General features: G+C 42.2%; 1 protein-coding gene across 1 annotated transcript in view; it reads left to right on the top strand.

The window, feature by feature from the left end:
* Positions 1-15,722, top strand: part of plekhh2 (pleckstrin homology domain containing, family H (with MyTH4 domain) member 2) — a 31,584-nt gene that overhangs the window by 6,349 nt on the left and 9,513 nt on the right. Inside the window, exons 3-20 of the mRNA XM_023425899.1 lie at positions 5,734-5,796; positions 5,881-6,030; positions 6,632-6,715; positions 6,860-6,941; positions 7,074-7,256; positions 7,830-8,758; positions 9,307-9,382; positions 9,479-9,573; positions 10,704-10,863; positions 11,198-11,334; positions 11,803-11,916; positions 12,127-12,213; positions 12,411-12,569; positions 12,732-12,812; positions 13,145-13,324; positions 13,873-13,981; positions 14,671-14,783; positions 14,971-15,150. Coding sequence (XP_023281667.1) covers positions 5,734-5,796; positions 5,881-6,030; positions 6,632-6,715; positions 6,860-6,941; positions 7,074-7,256; positions 7,830-8,758; positions 9,307-9,382; positions 9,479-9,573; positions 10,704-10,863; positions 11,198-11,334; positions 11,803-11,916; positions 12,127-12,213; positions 12,411-12,569; positions 12,732-12,812; positions 13,145-13,324; positions 13,873-13,981; positions 14,671-14,783; positions 14,971-15,150 — 2,982 coding nt within the window. The remainder of the gene's footprint in view (positions 1-5,733; positions 5,797-5,880; positions 6,031-6,631; positions 6,716-6,859; positions 6,942-7,073; positions 7,257-7,829; positions 8,759-9,306; positions 9,383-9,478; positions 9,574-10,703; positions 10,864-11,197; positions 11,335-11,802; positions 11,917-12,126; positions 12,214-12,410; positions 12,570-12,731; positions 12,813-13,144; positions 13,325-13,872; positions 13,982-14,670; positions 14,784-14,970; positions 15,151-15,722) is intronic.

Raw genomic sequence — 15,722 nt, 5'->3', positions numbered from 1 at the left:
GTGGGAAGGTGGGTGCTTGGGTGGGTGGGTGTGTGGGTGCAGTTATTTGGGAGGGGACGTTAGTTTTGGCAAGCGAGGCCTCCAGCTGTAACAGTAGGCTACACATCTCTCGGTGGAGACAAAGAGACCGTGTGTGTTATATTTTCTGTTTCTGTCAGCCTCCCCGCTTCCGACCTAGTGCGCCCGCTGACATATTTAATTCCATCCCTCTGCCTGTGTTTCTCTATAAGAACAACTGTGAATCTAATCCCTTTAAAAAAGATATCAGCACTTTGAATCTGATTAAATGATAAATGAAAAGATCCCAGCTGTTTCATACCACCTTCCTTTATCATCATCTTTAATTATTTCCAATACAGTGGTGGAATATCAGAGCTTTTATTAATACAGTGTTGAATAAATACCATTTAAAGGATAAATCTGGTGTTATTCCATGTTTTCTTGCTGTCAACAAATCCCATGAGATGTGCAGTTGTATAATCTGCATAATAAATTGTATAATTTTTTTTTTTTTACGCTGAATCATTTCCTGTAGTTTTTTAGAAAATGTTATTGAAACAGGATTAAATTGTGCATTTGTTGCTGACTCTTTTCAGCCACAGATTAATACACAGTTGGTGCAGTCGTGAGAATTTACTCCAGCAGAGCTACTGTATGTATGTGGGAATAACTTCAAATAGATAACAGTGCAGTTCATAATAATGAAGAAACATCTCAGTACAACAGTGTGGCTCAGTGATGTGTTTTTATTGATCACGGAGCTCGTTGCCACGGAGAAACAAGATACACACACCAGACCTTTGGGCCTTTTCATGAAATATAATGACAATAAGAAACATATAGAAGATCACCCCTACCTGTCCTTTAGGTGGGAGGCTGCACCCTTAAGGACACACACAATGCACACTCATATATATATCCATACTGTAGACGCAGACCATAACCGAAAGGGGTGGGGTGACATACTCTGGTCTGGTCCTCCTGATTGATCCCACATTTAGAAAGAAACAAAACATCCTCCCATGTGGTGGGTGGGGCTTACTGGCCAAATGGACCAGTCATGTGTCAGATCAGACGTGTCAGTCACAGTCAACAGGTTCAAAAACAGGATCAAGTGCTTCACCTGGATGTCAAGATCAAACCTAAACTGTGTTAGGCGAGAAAGATCAAAATGTGAAAATGACAAAGCAACACACACACTTAGGCCTGCCTTCCTCACTACTCACAAACATCCGCTTGCAATTTTCATTTCAAGCTGCTCAGTCATCACCACATAGACGCCTCCGGCTAACCTTAAGTTACTCAGACTTTTTCTTGCTCTTTACACAGATGTTGCTTTTCTTCATTCATGTCCATGTTTTCATGTGTATAGCCACGTGTTGGTAAATTTGCCCCGTGAGTCTTGTTTTTGAGGTGCGTTTATCCCTCAGTTTGTCCCCAGTTAAACATACTCGACAATTAACAAGTCTAAACTAGACTTTTAGGGCAATGGTGTGAGACTCAGTCATAACTAAAGCTATATTTGATTCATCTACTTGGTGTTAAACCTGTGTAATTGTAGGTGAACACTACGGGTCACAGGGGCTACAGAAAGAGGCTTTGTGAGCTGGCTGTCTGGCTGCGGATGGAGCGATGGGGGAGGGATGGACGGAGTTCAGGGGGAGGTTGGCCACAGAGCGCCAGTTGTGGAATTCCAGGAATGGAAGTTGAACTGGAGTCTGGATCTGAAGAGGGAATTGAGTACAGAGGTGATGGAGCATTGTTTGGAGGTTATGGGGGCAGAGGGAGAGGAGAGAGGTCACGTGTGTGTGTGTGTGTGTGTGTGTGTGTGTGTGTGTGTGTGTGTGTGTGTGTGTGTGTCAGACGAAGACAGTGAAGCAGCAGGCGTAGTCGTATGTGAGTGTAGGGGGCAGGTAATGAGCCATATAACTCTAAAACTTGAAATGACCACAACATAAACCTTAACCTCTCATTGGTCATCTCAACTGAGCTGCACAGGATGCGACACAGACCTGACTCACACTATATATAACATACAGAACGAGCAAACCAGACACACACTTGCACGCAAGGTCTGATACGCAGGAGAATATCCTTATCATCATAGACATCATGGACGTGCGTTTATGGTTTTTTTTATATGTTGTTATGTCTGGTGTGTGTGTGTATGAGACCGAGTGTGTGTCGTCTCCAGATGCAGCCTACAGAGTACATGCCCTGTAATTAACAAGCTGTTCTCTGCCAGATGCTATATCTGTTGTTGAGAGAGGCGCATGTGGTTTGTGGTACAGAAGAGGATCTATATAGAGGAGAGAGAGAGAGAGAGAGAGAGAGAGAGAGAGCATGTTTGCTTGTTTGTGAGAAATATGAACCTTTTTCATGTTTGCTTTTGATCAGTGCTCAAGTCTTAACTGAACTTTTTTTTTTTAAGGGAAAGGTTCAAATAGATTCACGCAGAGCCGTGTATCGATGCTGTTGTTGTATTTGTCACTTCAGTTCAGTTTTTATCAGCACAAAAGGATGAATTTCCGTCACGGTATCTTCAAAACCAGATGTGAAAGTACTCAGATTCCACTGACACAATAAATCATATTCTCCCAAAATCACACTGCAATGACAAGTGGAGCAGTAAAGACCTCGCTCCCACTTTGGTCCAGAAAATGCTGTGCAGTGGAAACAGTGAGCGCTCCTGCAGGGTGTGGCTGCTTTTGGACTGAGCTGGGTCCACTCCTTCTGGTCTCTGGAAGTTAACATACGCAGGGGAAAACTGGAGCACGGCCATGCCAGGCTCCAACGGCCGCATCCAAATCAAGGCCAGATACACTTCTTTTACTCTTCACAGGAGTTCACACATAGTTTGGACAAGAACCAGAACAGAATCTACCTTAACTAATTTGTTGATTTCTACAGTGTGTAACATAACTACTCTGGACACCAAGTAGTTGGCAACATCATAGTGCACATGACATTGTGTGTTGTAAGTCATTTTCCACTTCTAAAACATTGTACGCACAATACTAGGAAAACTGAACTGCCTCTAGGAATCTGGGTGGAGGGAGGAATGGAACCAAAAGAATTTTCAGAATAAATGCAAAAGCAGTGAATTTATTTTCCTCAAGGAGAGACCTCAGAAGGTTCTTAAAGAATGTACAGTCAATCTTTTTTTCTCCAGTAAGGTAAGTCATGATATGTTTTTGTGTCTCTAATACACACCTATAAACTATATAAAGGATTTTTCAGCAGTGGCTGCAGTTTCAGTCGGCGCCATCACACCTGTAGCAAACACTGACACTGCAGCTACAGTCGCTAGGAAGCTCATCAGCTCATCAGCTCAAGATGGACAAGTGTCAATTAAAGCAAAGACGCACATGAACTTAAATTAATTAGTGGTTTTTAATCACTTAATCCACCCATCCATTTCTTGCTTATTCACACCCAGGTTGTGTTAATATAGTAATCTATATAATTAGGAATTATTGTTATATACTGCAGTGAAGTGCTAAAAAATGTGACATAATAATAAATAATTCTAGACCGTATTGTCCCTAATGGTTTTTCAATCATACTGTGAAATATTTATTCGATTACGTTCCATGTGGTATGAAAAAAGTCTCAAATATAACCCGGTGAACGCTGCAGAATCAGTGTAATGGCTCTGTAGCTGTGCACAGGTACAGACTCAGGTGACTGAGACAGACATGAACTGGAAACACACAGACGTCGAGGGGGTAGCCGCCTCTGGTTGATATTTTTGAAATCATTACATTAATATTTTCGTTATCGATACAGGTATCACAACGTACTGTAGCTGTACACTGAACTGTTCCAGTGATGAGACCAAACCTGTCAACTGGAAGAAAATAAAAACCTGAATTTTCCCCCTGTTTGTTGCTCTGGATTAAAATTTGTAAGAATGTGTCAAGAACATAAGGTTGAATTATGGGTGTGTACTTTACATGATAAGTTTTATTCATTGATTAATTGAATCTGTGATGTGTTCTTACATCATTATCAGTTTTGGAGCAGAATAATGACATCGTAGCAGATTCTCTATCTTTCTCTCTCTCTCTCTGTCTTTGTGATAATGTAATAACATTAATTGAAGGCTGCATTCCATGTAGATTTGTCAGTTTCAGGGACCTGGTATTACACATGCTCATGTACTGGTCGGCTTACAGGGACATCTAAATGGAACAATCATCATTAATGATATTTATTCCTGTTGTGTTTTTCCTGTTGGCACAAGTCAAAATGTTTGCTGTGAGAATGAATAGTGATAGTTTGCTTGTCTGGATAAACCTGTCACTAAAGACAGTGAAGGGTTGCCAGCCATACATACATATATTTGAGTTAACTCACCCCCTTGATTATCTTCAGCACTCTGTCCTGCTCTAAGCTACATCCGATTGTCTGGTGTGTCGGCCAGTTTCCCCACAGGGATTGTTGAAAGTTTCCTCTAATTAAGTCTAATTTGTACTGTAGCAAAGTATTCTAAGCATGGTGGCCGTAAACCTGCTTCACTGAGACTTTCCATCGACATTCCTGCATATTTTCCTCCACAAAGCCACCGAGGTTTAGGAGAAGATACTGGTTCCTCTGCTGCTTCCGCCACTTTGAGCCGAGGAATTTCAGAGGAATGTTGCTCATAAAGTCATCTCTCTCCTCCATTCCCACTTTTTTTTTTTTTTTGTTCTTTCAATCCTTGTCTATGTGTCTGTCTTGTGTATGTGTGTAAGTTTCTGTCTACGTAACCCTGTATATGTATGTGACTGTGTGTGTGCTGTAGCCTGCGCGCCGTGGCTGTGTGACCTTTTGGTGTTACCGCAGTTCTGACACACTCCCACCAGCTTCCACATGCCGCGCTCTGATCTCAGTGCACAAAGAGCTGGTTGTACCTTTATGGATGTGACACCTCATCATCATTATGTAACTGGGTGAAGGTGTTATGTCTGCACAAATAAAACTGCTTCATCAATTCTGACACACAAGTAAAGATGTTGTAAATAAATGAATCCATTACCAAGAAGAACTGGACACGGAATCTTACAGCTAGTGTTAAAGTTATTGCATTTTATAGTTATATTATTATGCATTGTTGTTTTTTTATTGATCTGATCTTATAGCACAAATAGCTGAGAATAGTTCATTTATATTTAAACACAAACATCACTCGAGCATGATTTCTGACTATAGAAAATAGATGATCCATACCATTGTGAGGCTATAGAAGATATTAGTAGATTGTGCTATATAGGGATTTTATACGAGGAAAAACTGATAAAAAATGCCTAAACTATAAATGTAGATGTAAGATGCATCTGTGAACTTTCAATACCCCAATTCTGACTGTAAACATTCCTTTTAGTCACATAAAATAAAGAATGTCAAAGACCAGCTGAAAAGCATCTGCTGTTTTCCAGCATAGCAGTGTTATCTTGACTGGAGTTCTCATTACGTCTCTAGCGTGCAGCTCTTTCTTTGTCTTTATTTGGTGTTGTTGTATTTGGCTCAGGTCAGAAATGGACTTGATATTTCACCTCCGTGTATACGCAAACATTGTGGTCAGAAGCACTGGAGGGAATAAAAGGGCTCCTTTATTTGTGTAGAGAGTGTGTAGTGAGCGATGTGTGTATATAATATGTGTCGTTAAGTAACGAGAATAATAAAATATTTGGAGGATAAAACAAAAAGTGTTCACAAGAAATATGAAAACGTATATTCTTCCTTTCCTAGATTCAACAACTGGAGACGCAGGTGATCGATGCAGAGAAACGGGCCTTCACTGCTCATCAGCAGGTAAGAGTGGCAGCAAACAGCCGTTTACCTGTGCTCAGTGTGTGAGGACCATGTGCCCCATGTTTGTATGTTTGATGATTAAAGGTTCAGTGGATGGAGGAGAAGCTGAAGGCTCCAGACGGTCAGTCGGGAGACTCAGAGGTGCGTTTGTTTCAGCGGTGCCAGGAGCTGCAGGCCCTGGTGCAGGAGAAGGAGGACGTCATCGCCCAGCTGGAGCAGCAGCTCGAGGAGCAGGTAAGACACATACACACCAAGATTTTCATCAAAGCAATCGATGGAGCACGAGGAGTGCATGTTTTTTTTTTTTTCTAGGTGCAAAAGATGGTGGAGGATCATAAACAGCCAAAACTCTCATGTAATTTTGGCTTATAAAACGTTTGTTTTTATAGCTGCACACCTGACTGAAAAGCTGCGGTCATGCTCTGGGAAGGTGGATAGTACTTTTAGACGATCAAACCTCAATACAGCCCAACATAGAAAAGACAGTGAACCTGAACTGCAACAGCACCAAGCTCTCGGTCCACTATGGACATATGAAATATTTATAGCACTTGAAGATGCAAAAGGAGCAAACTACTTTTCTGAGCTCATCTCAGCTAATATTAATAATCCTACCACCGAGCTCCTTGTGAATCCACCTTCTCCTGGTGTTTTTAACCTCGCTTTCAGGGTCGCTTTGGGATTCCCCACCCTCCTCTCGGCTGTGACATTCCATTTCTATGAAATACACTCACTTCCATCTTCACTGTCTCTCTATCTGCTTTTGTGGCCACTTGCGTTGAAACAGAGAAACACAGCTGATGTTTGTACGTCCAAACTTGTCCTCTTTCACCAGAAACAGATCCGACTTCAAGATGCCAAAACAGTGGAGGAGAAAGCAGCGAAGATCAAGGAGTGGGTGATGCTGAAGTTGTCAGAGGTAGAGACTTTATGTTAATAGAAAACAGTTTGTATGGATGGGAAGGAGACAAGATGGAAGCTGGATGATGGGTTAGCGTAATTAATAGGTCATTCATTTCTGGAATAAGTAGCTGTCGAATGTGAAAACATGTTTATCGTTCAGTTCGAGGTAGAGAACGCAGCATTGAGAGAAACCAACAAGCAACAGGAGGGTCAGATTCTGGAGCTACAGAAACAAGTGCAGGGTAAGAACTTTTTATATCACATATGAAAAAGTTCCATGACAAAGCTGATGTAAATGCCAGTTGGTAAAAATGCATATATGAATAAACAAACCACATACATACTACTGTTCAGACATGTCTGTGTGATTGCAGCCTTCGAGGACAAGTGTGTCGGTGGACGAGTCCTGTGCAGACCGGGTGAGGCCCATCGGCTCAGCAGCCTGACGTTCGGCTGTTTCCAGGTGAGAGGGAAGAACCCACAGGTCCTCACCGGACCAGCACCCTCCCAGAGGACCCTCAGCCCCCAGGGAGATACTGAGGGCAGAGATGAAACTGGTAAGAGTTCCCACAGAGTCACAGCTGTGGATCTGGAAACAGCTTCTGTGATTCAGCATATTTCTGGGTGAAATCAGACACTGGGAAAGAGCTGGACACAGGAAGACGCGGTTTCATAGTGGAAAATGGGAAATGACTCAGAAGAGGAACCTTCTTTGCCATTAGGTCATGTCCGTGGCATCTTAGGGAAAGATTTTCACAACTAAACTATTTTGCCACTTGCTGTATCTCACTTAGAAAAGCAAGCAGTTGCTGATTTCATGTGCCAGAGCCAGAGTGTGGTTGTGAAACAAGACTTAAAGTTTAAAGAAAAATAAAAAATCAAGGCTGACCAACACTGACAAAACCAAAATGAAGCTTCTACAACATCTGTTGTAATGGTGAAAAGATGGACAAAGGATTTAATTTAATTTAGTCTTTTTTGTTTGAATAAAGTAAAAAAAATATTAATTTAAACTTTTAATGTCTTTCAGTGGCATGAATTTGAGAAGTTTGCTGAGCAAATCCACCCTCACAATGAAATAGAGAGTATTAATACATATTGATTATGTACTTTCATGTTTGCCTTGACAGGGAAGAATAAGCAGACAGCCTCCTCAGAGAAAGACGGTGAAGTCCACAGACCAGACCAAACTGGACTTCTGTGTTCCCCTGTGGAGAATGGCAGTACAGCTGAAGGCCCGGGTGATAATGCATGTGGACCTGAGTCTCGGGGGGGCTCCTCTTCTCCCTCAGAGGGGCAAGGAAGAGGAGGAGGAGGAGGAGGAGGGTGTGAAGGCACTGGAGGAGGTGGTCTGGAGTTCAGCCGGCCGGGCAGTGAGACCTACCTGACGGCTTCAGACGACAGCAGCTCTCTGTTTGACGATGACATGCAGCGAGCGGAGCGGCCCCGCTTCAGCCTGCTGGGACCATCAGATGGGACCCTGGGAGGGTGTAAGGAGGGGGAGAAGGAGGCGCACAGGGCCAAGCTGGAGGAATGCACCTCTGAAGAGCTCAACAAACGATTCCAGTCACAAAGACTTGACTCCTCGTCCTCTTCCAGCGAACCTAACACTCCCAGTCCCATCCTCACACCAGCCCTCACTCCTAAACGACCCAACCCACCCCAGGACCCGAGGGACAACCCCGCCTCACCCAAACAGCCGCGCCTGCGGACCCCGGCAGGGTTCGGCTTGATGAATGTGTCTCTGGCCAAGAAACACCTGAGCCAGCCACCAATCAGCACAGAGGCAGCACACGGACAGACGCGTAACGCCCTCAGCATGCTGCGCCCCTTCCAGCCGCAGGAAACTGACCTCGACCAGGAGCAGGAGGTTGGCATGGAGACCGGCAGGGACACACCTCCTCAAGTCCCTCCCAGCTCACAAGCTACGCCCACCATGCCTTCCTTGCAGGCCTCACCTGAACCTGGTACAGAGATGAACCCAGAGAGGCGCGACTGTGACATCTCCGCACCTGGCAGCAAACCTCCTACTCCACCTTTACACAGGTTGCCGTCCTGGGTAAGAAAGTCAAAGTGTTTATACTGGTTGGCTCACCAAATCAACGACTAATTGTAGTCCCCAGAAAACACACAATTTACTCCCATTTGAGTAAAGTTTGGTTATAACTACACTGGCCAGCTGTTTAAGAGAACGGTTTAATTTATATTGAAAATTAAAGTATATATATATTTGTGATTGATGTGCTTTCACTGGAATTGTTGACAGAGAGATATGGAGTAGCTTTATCCTTTATTCCTAGTATCAAAAATCAATGTTTTGTATCTTGCAGAAATGTGTCCTTAACAAGACTGAGAATTTAATCTGAAGATTTCTCTTGACAAATGTTGCTTTGCCATGTTAATCTCAGAGAGAACCTAAGCTAGTCTAATTCATAGCAGCATGTTTTCCTCTACAAATGAATTACTATATCATTTCTTTCTTGCCTTTTCATTACAAATTGATTGCCAGCTATTGGGAGAGTATTGTTGGACATTTGCTCACAAAAAAAATATTTCCGTAACGGTAGAAATGTATGCGCTCTGTATTGACAGTTGTTTCCTCCACAGGAGAGTCGTATCTATGCTGTGGCTAAATCCGGAATCAGACTGTCTGAGACCTCCTGTACCGACCCTGCCAGCAAAGGTAAGACAAGACAATGAAAAAAAAAAGAGAGGCTGAGCTGCTTGTTCAGGTACAGAGATGTTTCCCTGGTTAACTCACCTGTGATCTGTGTTGCAGACCCTTCCCTCCAGTCCTCCTATCCCGCCTTTGTAATGTACACATCCCTCATCTATAAAAACATGACTACACCAGTTTACACTACTCTGAAGGGGGTAAGTAAGAGAGAGATATTTACAGCTTGATTGATTTTGCTCTCCTCTACAGTTCCATGCTGCGTAATTTAATATCTGACCATTTTTCTGCATCTGCAACATCTGCACCTTCCAATCACACAAACACGATGTCTCAGTACGCCTCAGTAAATTTCTTCATATTTGATACAAACGTTCAATTCGGACTTGGACTAGATGATGAACTGATTATATTTTGATGGTCGAGTCAAAGGTCAAAGTTCAAAGTCACGGCGACTGCATAAAACACAAGACGCTAGTTATGACAAAATTTCACATCAATAGGATAAAATGAACTGATGCCATTTTAAATCCTAAAGGTCAAATGTCAACCTCATCGAGACAACATAATGTTACGCAAAACATCATGCTAAAACAAGATCTCAGGAACAGAAGGGGAGATTGTGACCATATTTCACATTTGGACCGATAGCGAACTGGTGACACTCATCTTGGGTGCCCACCTTGGAAATGTGGTGATTGTATAGATCGTCTGTGCTGCTGGCTGGAAGACGTGTGTGTGAAGCATTCACTTTGTGTGTTATGACCTGGCTCAAGTGGCCACAGCAAAAGGAAGACACACCATGGTTAACAGTTAATAAAGAATATTCTCCCAATAATAGTGATAAGTTTCATTTTGAAAAAAGATATGTAATACTTGTTATGAATTTCCTTTAAAGTCTGCACTATACATATTATAGTCTGGACAGACATGCATGTAAACTGCAATTGGACTACTTGGTAGAGGCAAACAACCAAAGGTTAAAACAAGGGTTGTATAATATAGACCTGTTATGTCTGTTCTGTCAGTATGTAGTAAGAGAAACTCTACTGTTAAACGCAAGACTCACTGACTTCCATACAAATGCAATACCAAGGATTAGCCAGCAGATGTTACCATTCTGACTGTATCTTGTAAATGTTCAGTGTCTCTGTGCTTTTGAAACCTTCAGTTGTTCTCTGCATCTTCCTGACCCCAGCTGCCAGTATTACTTAAAGCAGGTGCAAATATCTGTCGTTCATGTTCATGTGCATGTATTTGTAACTGTCGCAGTGTCTTTGTGTGCGTTCACTAGTGTGTTGACCTCGACTTTTTGTCTTGTGTTTTGCAGAAAGCCACTCTACTGAGCAGCAGTCCATTCTCAGACGAGTCGTCCAGCTCCGAGGAGTCGTCCAGCTCAGGAGAGGAGGACGGCTCCTTCTGCAGCTCCCACACCTCATCCAGCTCCCGCAAAGACAGCAGCCCCGGCAGCCCGCGCTCTCTCAAGAGAGGTACAACACACCCACGTATACTGTGCCTGAAGGGTTTTTAGACTGAAGGGAAAACTCTCTCTGAGAACAGAAGCTGCTTCAGATTTCCAATACAAATCCATCGTGTCTGTGACAGCCACCAGCGATTGTGCAATGCTCCTAATAAACTTCGCTTAATGATGTTCTCCTCCCCTGTAACTTATTGTTCTTCCGTGCTATTTATTTGTATGTTAACCTTTACTATGAATTTACTTTTTTTCATTAAAGAAACACTAAACGATTGTGGTTTATAGCTGTGAATGAACAGACTGTATGTTGGACTCTCACCCACCCGACCACTTTGCATCTCCTCCAGCTGTGTCGATGTCTTCGATGACATCAGAGAGCGACTACGCCATCCCTCCTGATGCCTACTCCACCGACACAGAGTGCTCCGAACCAGAGCAGAAACTGCCCAAGACCTGCTCCTCAGCCAGCGACAACGGCAAGAGTGTGAGTCAGTCGGTGTCTCAGTGATACATCCAGGCCTATTGATCACTTCTCATGTGACACACACAACAAAGTCATCCAGTTATTAGCACCTGTGCTCCACATTGTTAAGTGATAACAGTGCAGAGCTGTTTTTATGTGTAAATTTCAGAGTGTGACTAGAGGCAGAAACACAGCACGAGTTCTGCTGGATTGAACACTGTCAAAGCTGTTTTAATAGTGTATTATAGTATATTTCATGTAGTTTAAAGTGGTTTGAAGAGTTTGTACGACTTGTTTGCAAACGTTAAAATAATAACAACCCATTAAGTTATATCTAAATTCTCCAGAACTGATAATCCACAAATATTACAAGGAATAAGGTTTTAAATAATCTATAAACTCAGGCATATTTTTGTCAGGTTCTCTTTTACCTCCTGCACTGTACACACAGTAGTGCAACATAAAACTGTACAGTGTTGAATCTTGCAGGAGCCGATGGAGAAGTCGGGCTACCTGCTGAAAATGGTGAAGACCTGGAAGAAAACCTGGAAGAGACGTTGGTTCGTCCTCAAGGACGGAGAGCTGCTCTATTACAAGTCACCTGTGGGTTTCACTCATCACTCTTTTCATTTTGTTGTGTATAAATCTAAATTTATTGGCACCTTCAATATATTTTTGCCTTTTATATACTCCATGAGGTATTTATTGTCAAATTTTATATTAATGTTATTGACCAATTATTGGATGGATAGACCATATGTAATCATTCGGCTCTGTTGCTGTTGTGTCTTGTCTCTCATCATTCTCCCACAGAGCGATGTGATCAGGAAACCTCAGGGTCAGATCGAGGTCAACGCCACCAGCAGCATCGCCCGTGGAGAGGGAAAACAAGTTCTCCAGGTATTCATCTCAACTCATCTCTAGTCTTTGTTCCAAAACTAGGTCCGCCATCATTTAACCTGTCAGCTCTGATCAAATTATCTCCACCAAGTAGAAACACAGAAGCACAATTAAAGGGGACATGTTAAATCTTTCAGCATTTATACACTGTCAGGTGATTTCTTCACCCACACCTGTGTTTTTCCTGTTGTGTGTAGATAGTGACAGGGAAGCGTGTGTACTACCTGAAAGCTGACTCCCCCAACCTGCTGGAGGAGTGGCTCAGGGTGCTGCTGAGCGTGCTGAGGGTGAAAGCTGCCAGTCCTCTCTTCACCCAGCCAGACATTCGCCCTGGCATGAAGGGACTGCTCATAAAGGTCCAACAACTTACCAATATGGCCTCATACTCTTTTTAATACTGATTTTAATAACACTGTAGTATTAATGCTTATGTCTACATATATATATATATTTAACAGCTCATATCTCCCACTGTATTGTCACTGATGGTTCTGAACTTTGTACATGCTCTGCTTCAGGTGAAGCACGGCTACTCTAAGCGGGTTTGGTGTGCTCTGATCGGCAAAACGCTGTACTACTTCAGAAGCCAGGAGGACAAGGTGAGATTCATCAGATCATCACTGAAAAGATTTCTTAATCTTAAAGATTTACATGATGTACAGACAAAACTGTAAGGCTCCTGTTAAGGTGAAAATTTCATTGCTGTCTTTACCAGAGGTGATGCACTGTTCTGTGCTTCGTCAACCCCACAATCGATTTGAATTAATTAATTAATAAGACATTTTCACTGCAGAATTTTTTTTTTTTATGTTTTTGAAATATAATGGTAAATCCTTTTCTAAAAGGCTGAATAGAAGAAAAAAAACTGACATGAAACTAATTTAATTGGTGCAGAATGGGAGTTTATGTGTGTTTACGTGTGTGTTTGCAGTTCCCGCTGGGGCAGATTAAGCTGTGGGAGGCCAAGGTGGAGGAGGTGGACAGGTCCCGGGATTCAGATGATGACCTGAAGGCATGTGGGCGGGGCTTACAGGCAGCATCCTTCACCATCGCTGTCCACCCACAGGAGCAAGGACCGACTTACCTGCTAATCGAATCCCGCCATGAAAAGGTCAGAGGTTAACATCATCACAGCAGCACTCTCACAACACCGTCTTAGCTTTTTTATTTATCACCATCTAAACTGGTCAAGTGAAGCAGTCATGGAGAATAGCAGAATGTAAAAACAGCACACATAATAACCTTCAATACTGAGAGATATTTATATGTATTAACAGTGATGTTTTTTTCTTAAATCTTCTACTGACAAATTGCACTTTTTTTTTTTTTTGGTGCACTTTTCTTTGCTGCAGCCACACTGGTCTTCACTGTGCCATGCTAATGCTCTTCTTTCCACTTACATAGATATAGACAAGTGAGAAAAGAAGCACATACCTCACATACATAACATGTAAAAGCTCTCAAGAATATAAAAGCTGTAATAGATTGGATAGAGGGTGAATCTGTGTTGTGTTGCTGCATGTCATAGTAATAGAGAGGAGCAAAAGGAATGGTTCATTTATATTTAACTGATTACTAACTTTGGTTGTGACTTGATTGTAAAGTCTAATTGTGTTCTCTTCTGTAAATATGTCCAAACCTGTCGCTGCGCCGCCACAGGATTCGTGGCTGTACCATCTGTCTGTGGCAGCAGGCACCACGGTGGGTAAAGTTGGCACCGAGTTCGAACAACTGGTGGGAAAACTTTTCCAGCTGGATGGAGATCCAAGTGAGTATTTCAATTACAAATTATATTTACTGCAGTTTCTGTCCTGCTTTATAATTTCACACAATTAATTTTATTGTGATTTGCTATGCCCCATATAACCACATGGTATGAACTAAGTCCTTGTAGTTTAAAAAGAAAAACTCAAATTATTTGTGTATTTACGCACAACGAACTGTGTGAACAATTAAACAACACGCTCCTTCATGGTTGAGTCGTCTGATTGAATAAAAAGTAAAAGAAGAATTTCCCATTGCCTCCTGTAATTACAGCCTTAACTCAGATTTCTGTGAAAATAATGAAATGGAATATTGATGATGTCAACTGACTGTCAACATCATCATGAACCAAAAGTTACTGCTGTATGTCCATGAGTAAACTGGATCACGTTTTCTCCTCTTTCAACCAGTCAGTCAGGAATTACAATTTTCTATTCTGTTTTTTTTTTTTTACATTTAAGATGCAAAAAAAGACTTTTTGCTAAAGTGCACATGTATCTTCTACAACTTATTGCATCTTTTACTAATCATTTTGTCTTGTAGTCTTTTTATTTGTCCAGTCATTTGTTCTTTTTGCATATAATGTGTCTTTTTCTGTGTGTTAATTTTTCCTCTTGTGTGAGGCAAATGGGTTTTTATATTCATTCATGTGACACGTTCTTCTCACTGCTTGTCTGTGTCTCTGTCTTCCAGACTCTCAGATCTGGAGACATCCCATGCTGTGTTTCAGTAAAGAGGCTTTGTTATCTCCTCTCACCACGCTGCCCTCACAGGCCCTGCAGACAGAAGCTGTCAAACTCTTTAAGGTAAACACTAAAACACATACGTTGATACATTGATATTGAAATGACGTTTTATGCAGAAACCTCATTGTGGGCAGATAATCGCGTGTTATTATTGTAACAATGTAATAGTTTACAGTTTCCTGTAGCTCTAATCTTAAACAGATTATCTCTCCTCCTGTGTCTGTCTCAATGTATCAACTCTCCTCAGACTTGTCAGCTTTTCATCAACGTGGCCATCGACGCCCCGGCTATCGACTACCATGTGTCGCTGGCCCAGAGTGCTTTGCAGGTGTGTCTGACCCACCCGGAGCTTCAGAACGAGTTCTTTTGCCAGCTCATCAAGCAGACCCGCAGGAGGCAGCCACACGGTCATCCAGGACCCCTGCAGGTTTGCACTCTCACCACACGGTGTCAGCAGTAGCTCTTTTTTTTTTTTTTTTTTCTTGAAACACTGGGTAGGAAAAAAGTGTTGATTCATCAGGGTTCACTGCAGGCACTGATATCTTGGATAAAACCTGGATAAAATCTTTAATTTCTTTCTTTTTAAAACAGTTTGATCTATGTGGCTGCTCATAGCTGCTACTTCAAAACTGCTCTTTGGAAATCTTTGCCTCTCTTTTGTTGGCATGGTTACAAAAAACAGTTTTTTATGCACAAACACCAAGCCCTCAACAGTTCTCAACTCTACACCAGGAACTCTGTCCACCATGTAATCATGTGATCTTCCATACACAATAACCAGACACCATGAACTCCTGCAGTCACATCGCCAACAGAGGGCAGCAGTTGAAGTTGAGCATTCAACACTGTCTTGTTGAGTGCTCAACAAGTATAAAGGAACAAAGTGTGATTATGTCTTAGACAACCACTGGACAACAGGATGAGTCACAGTCCAGTGACACGAATGAGTCACAATCCAGTAGCTACTTTGTGATACTGTGCTTGAATGAACTCAGATTA

Source organism: Seriola lalandi, unplaced genomic scaffold (assembly GCF_002814215.2).
Source record: "Seriola lalandi dorsalis isolate HSWRI2012SDOR001 ecotype SW California unplaced genomic scaffold, Sedor1 jcf7180002054795, whole genome shotgun sequence".
NCBI classification, from domain to species: domain Eukaryota; kingdom Metazoa; phylum Chordata; class Actinopteri; order Carangiformes; family Carangidae; genus Seriola; species Seriola lalandi.
Note: the sequence above shows the minus strand (reverse complement) of the source record. Positions and strands in the feature narration are given on the sequence as shown.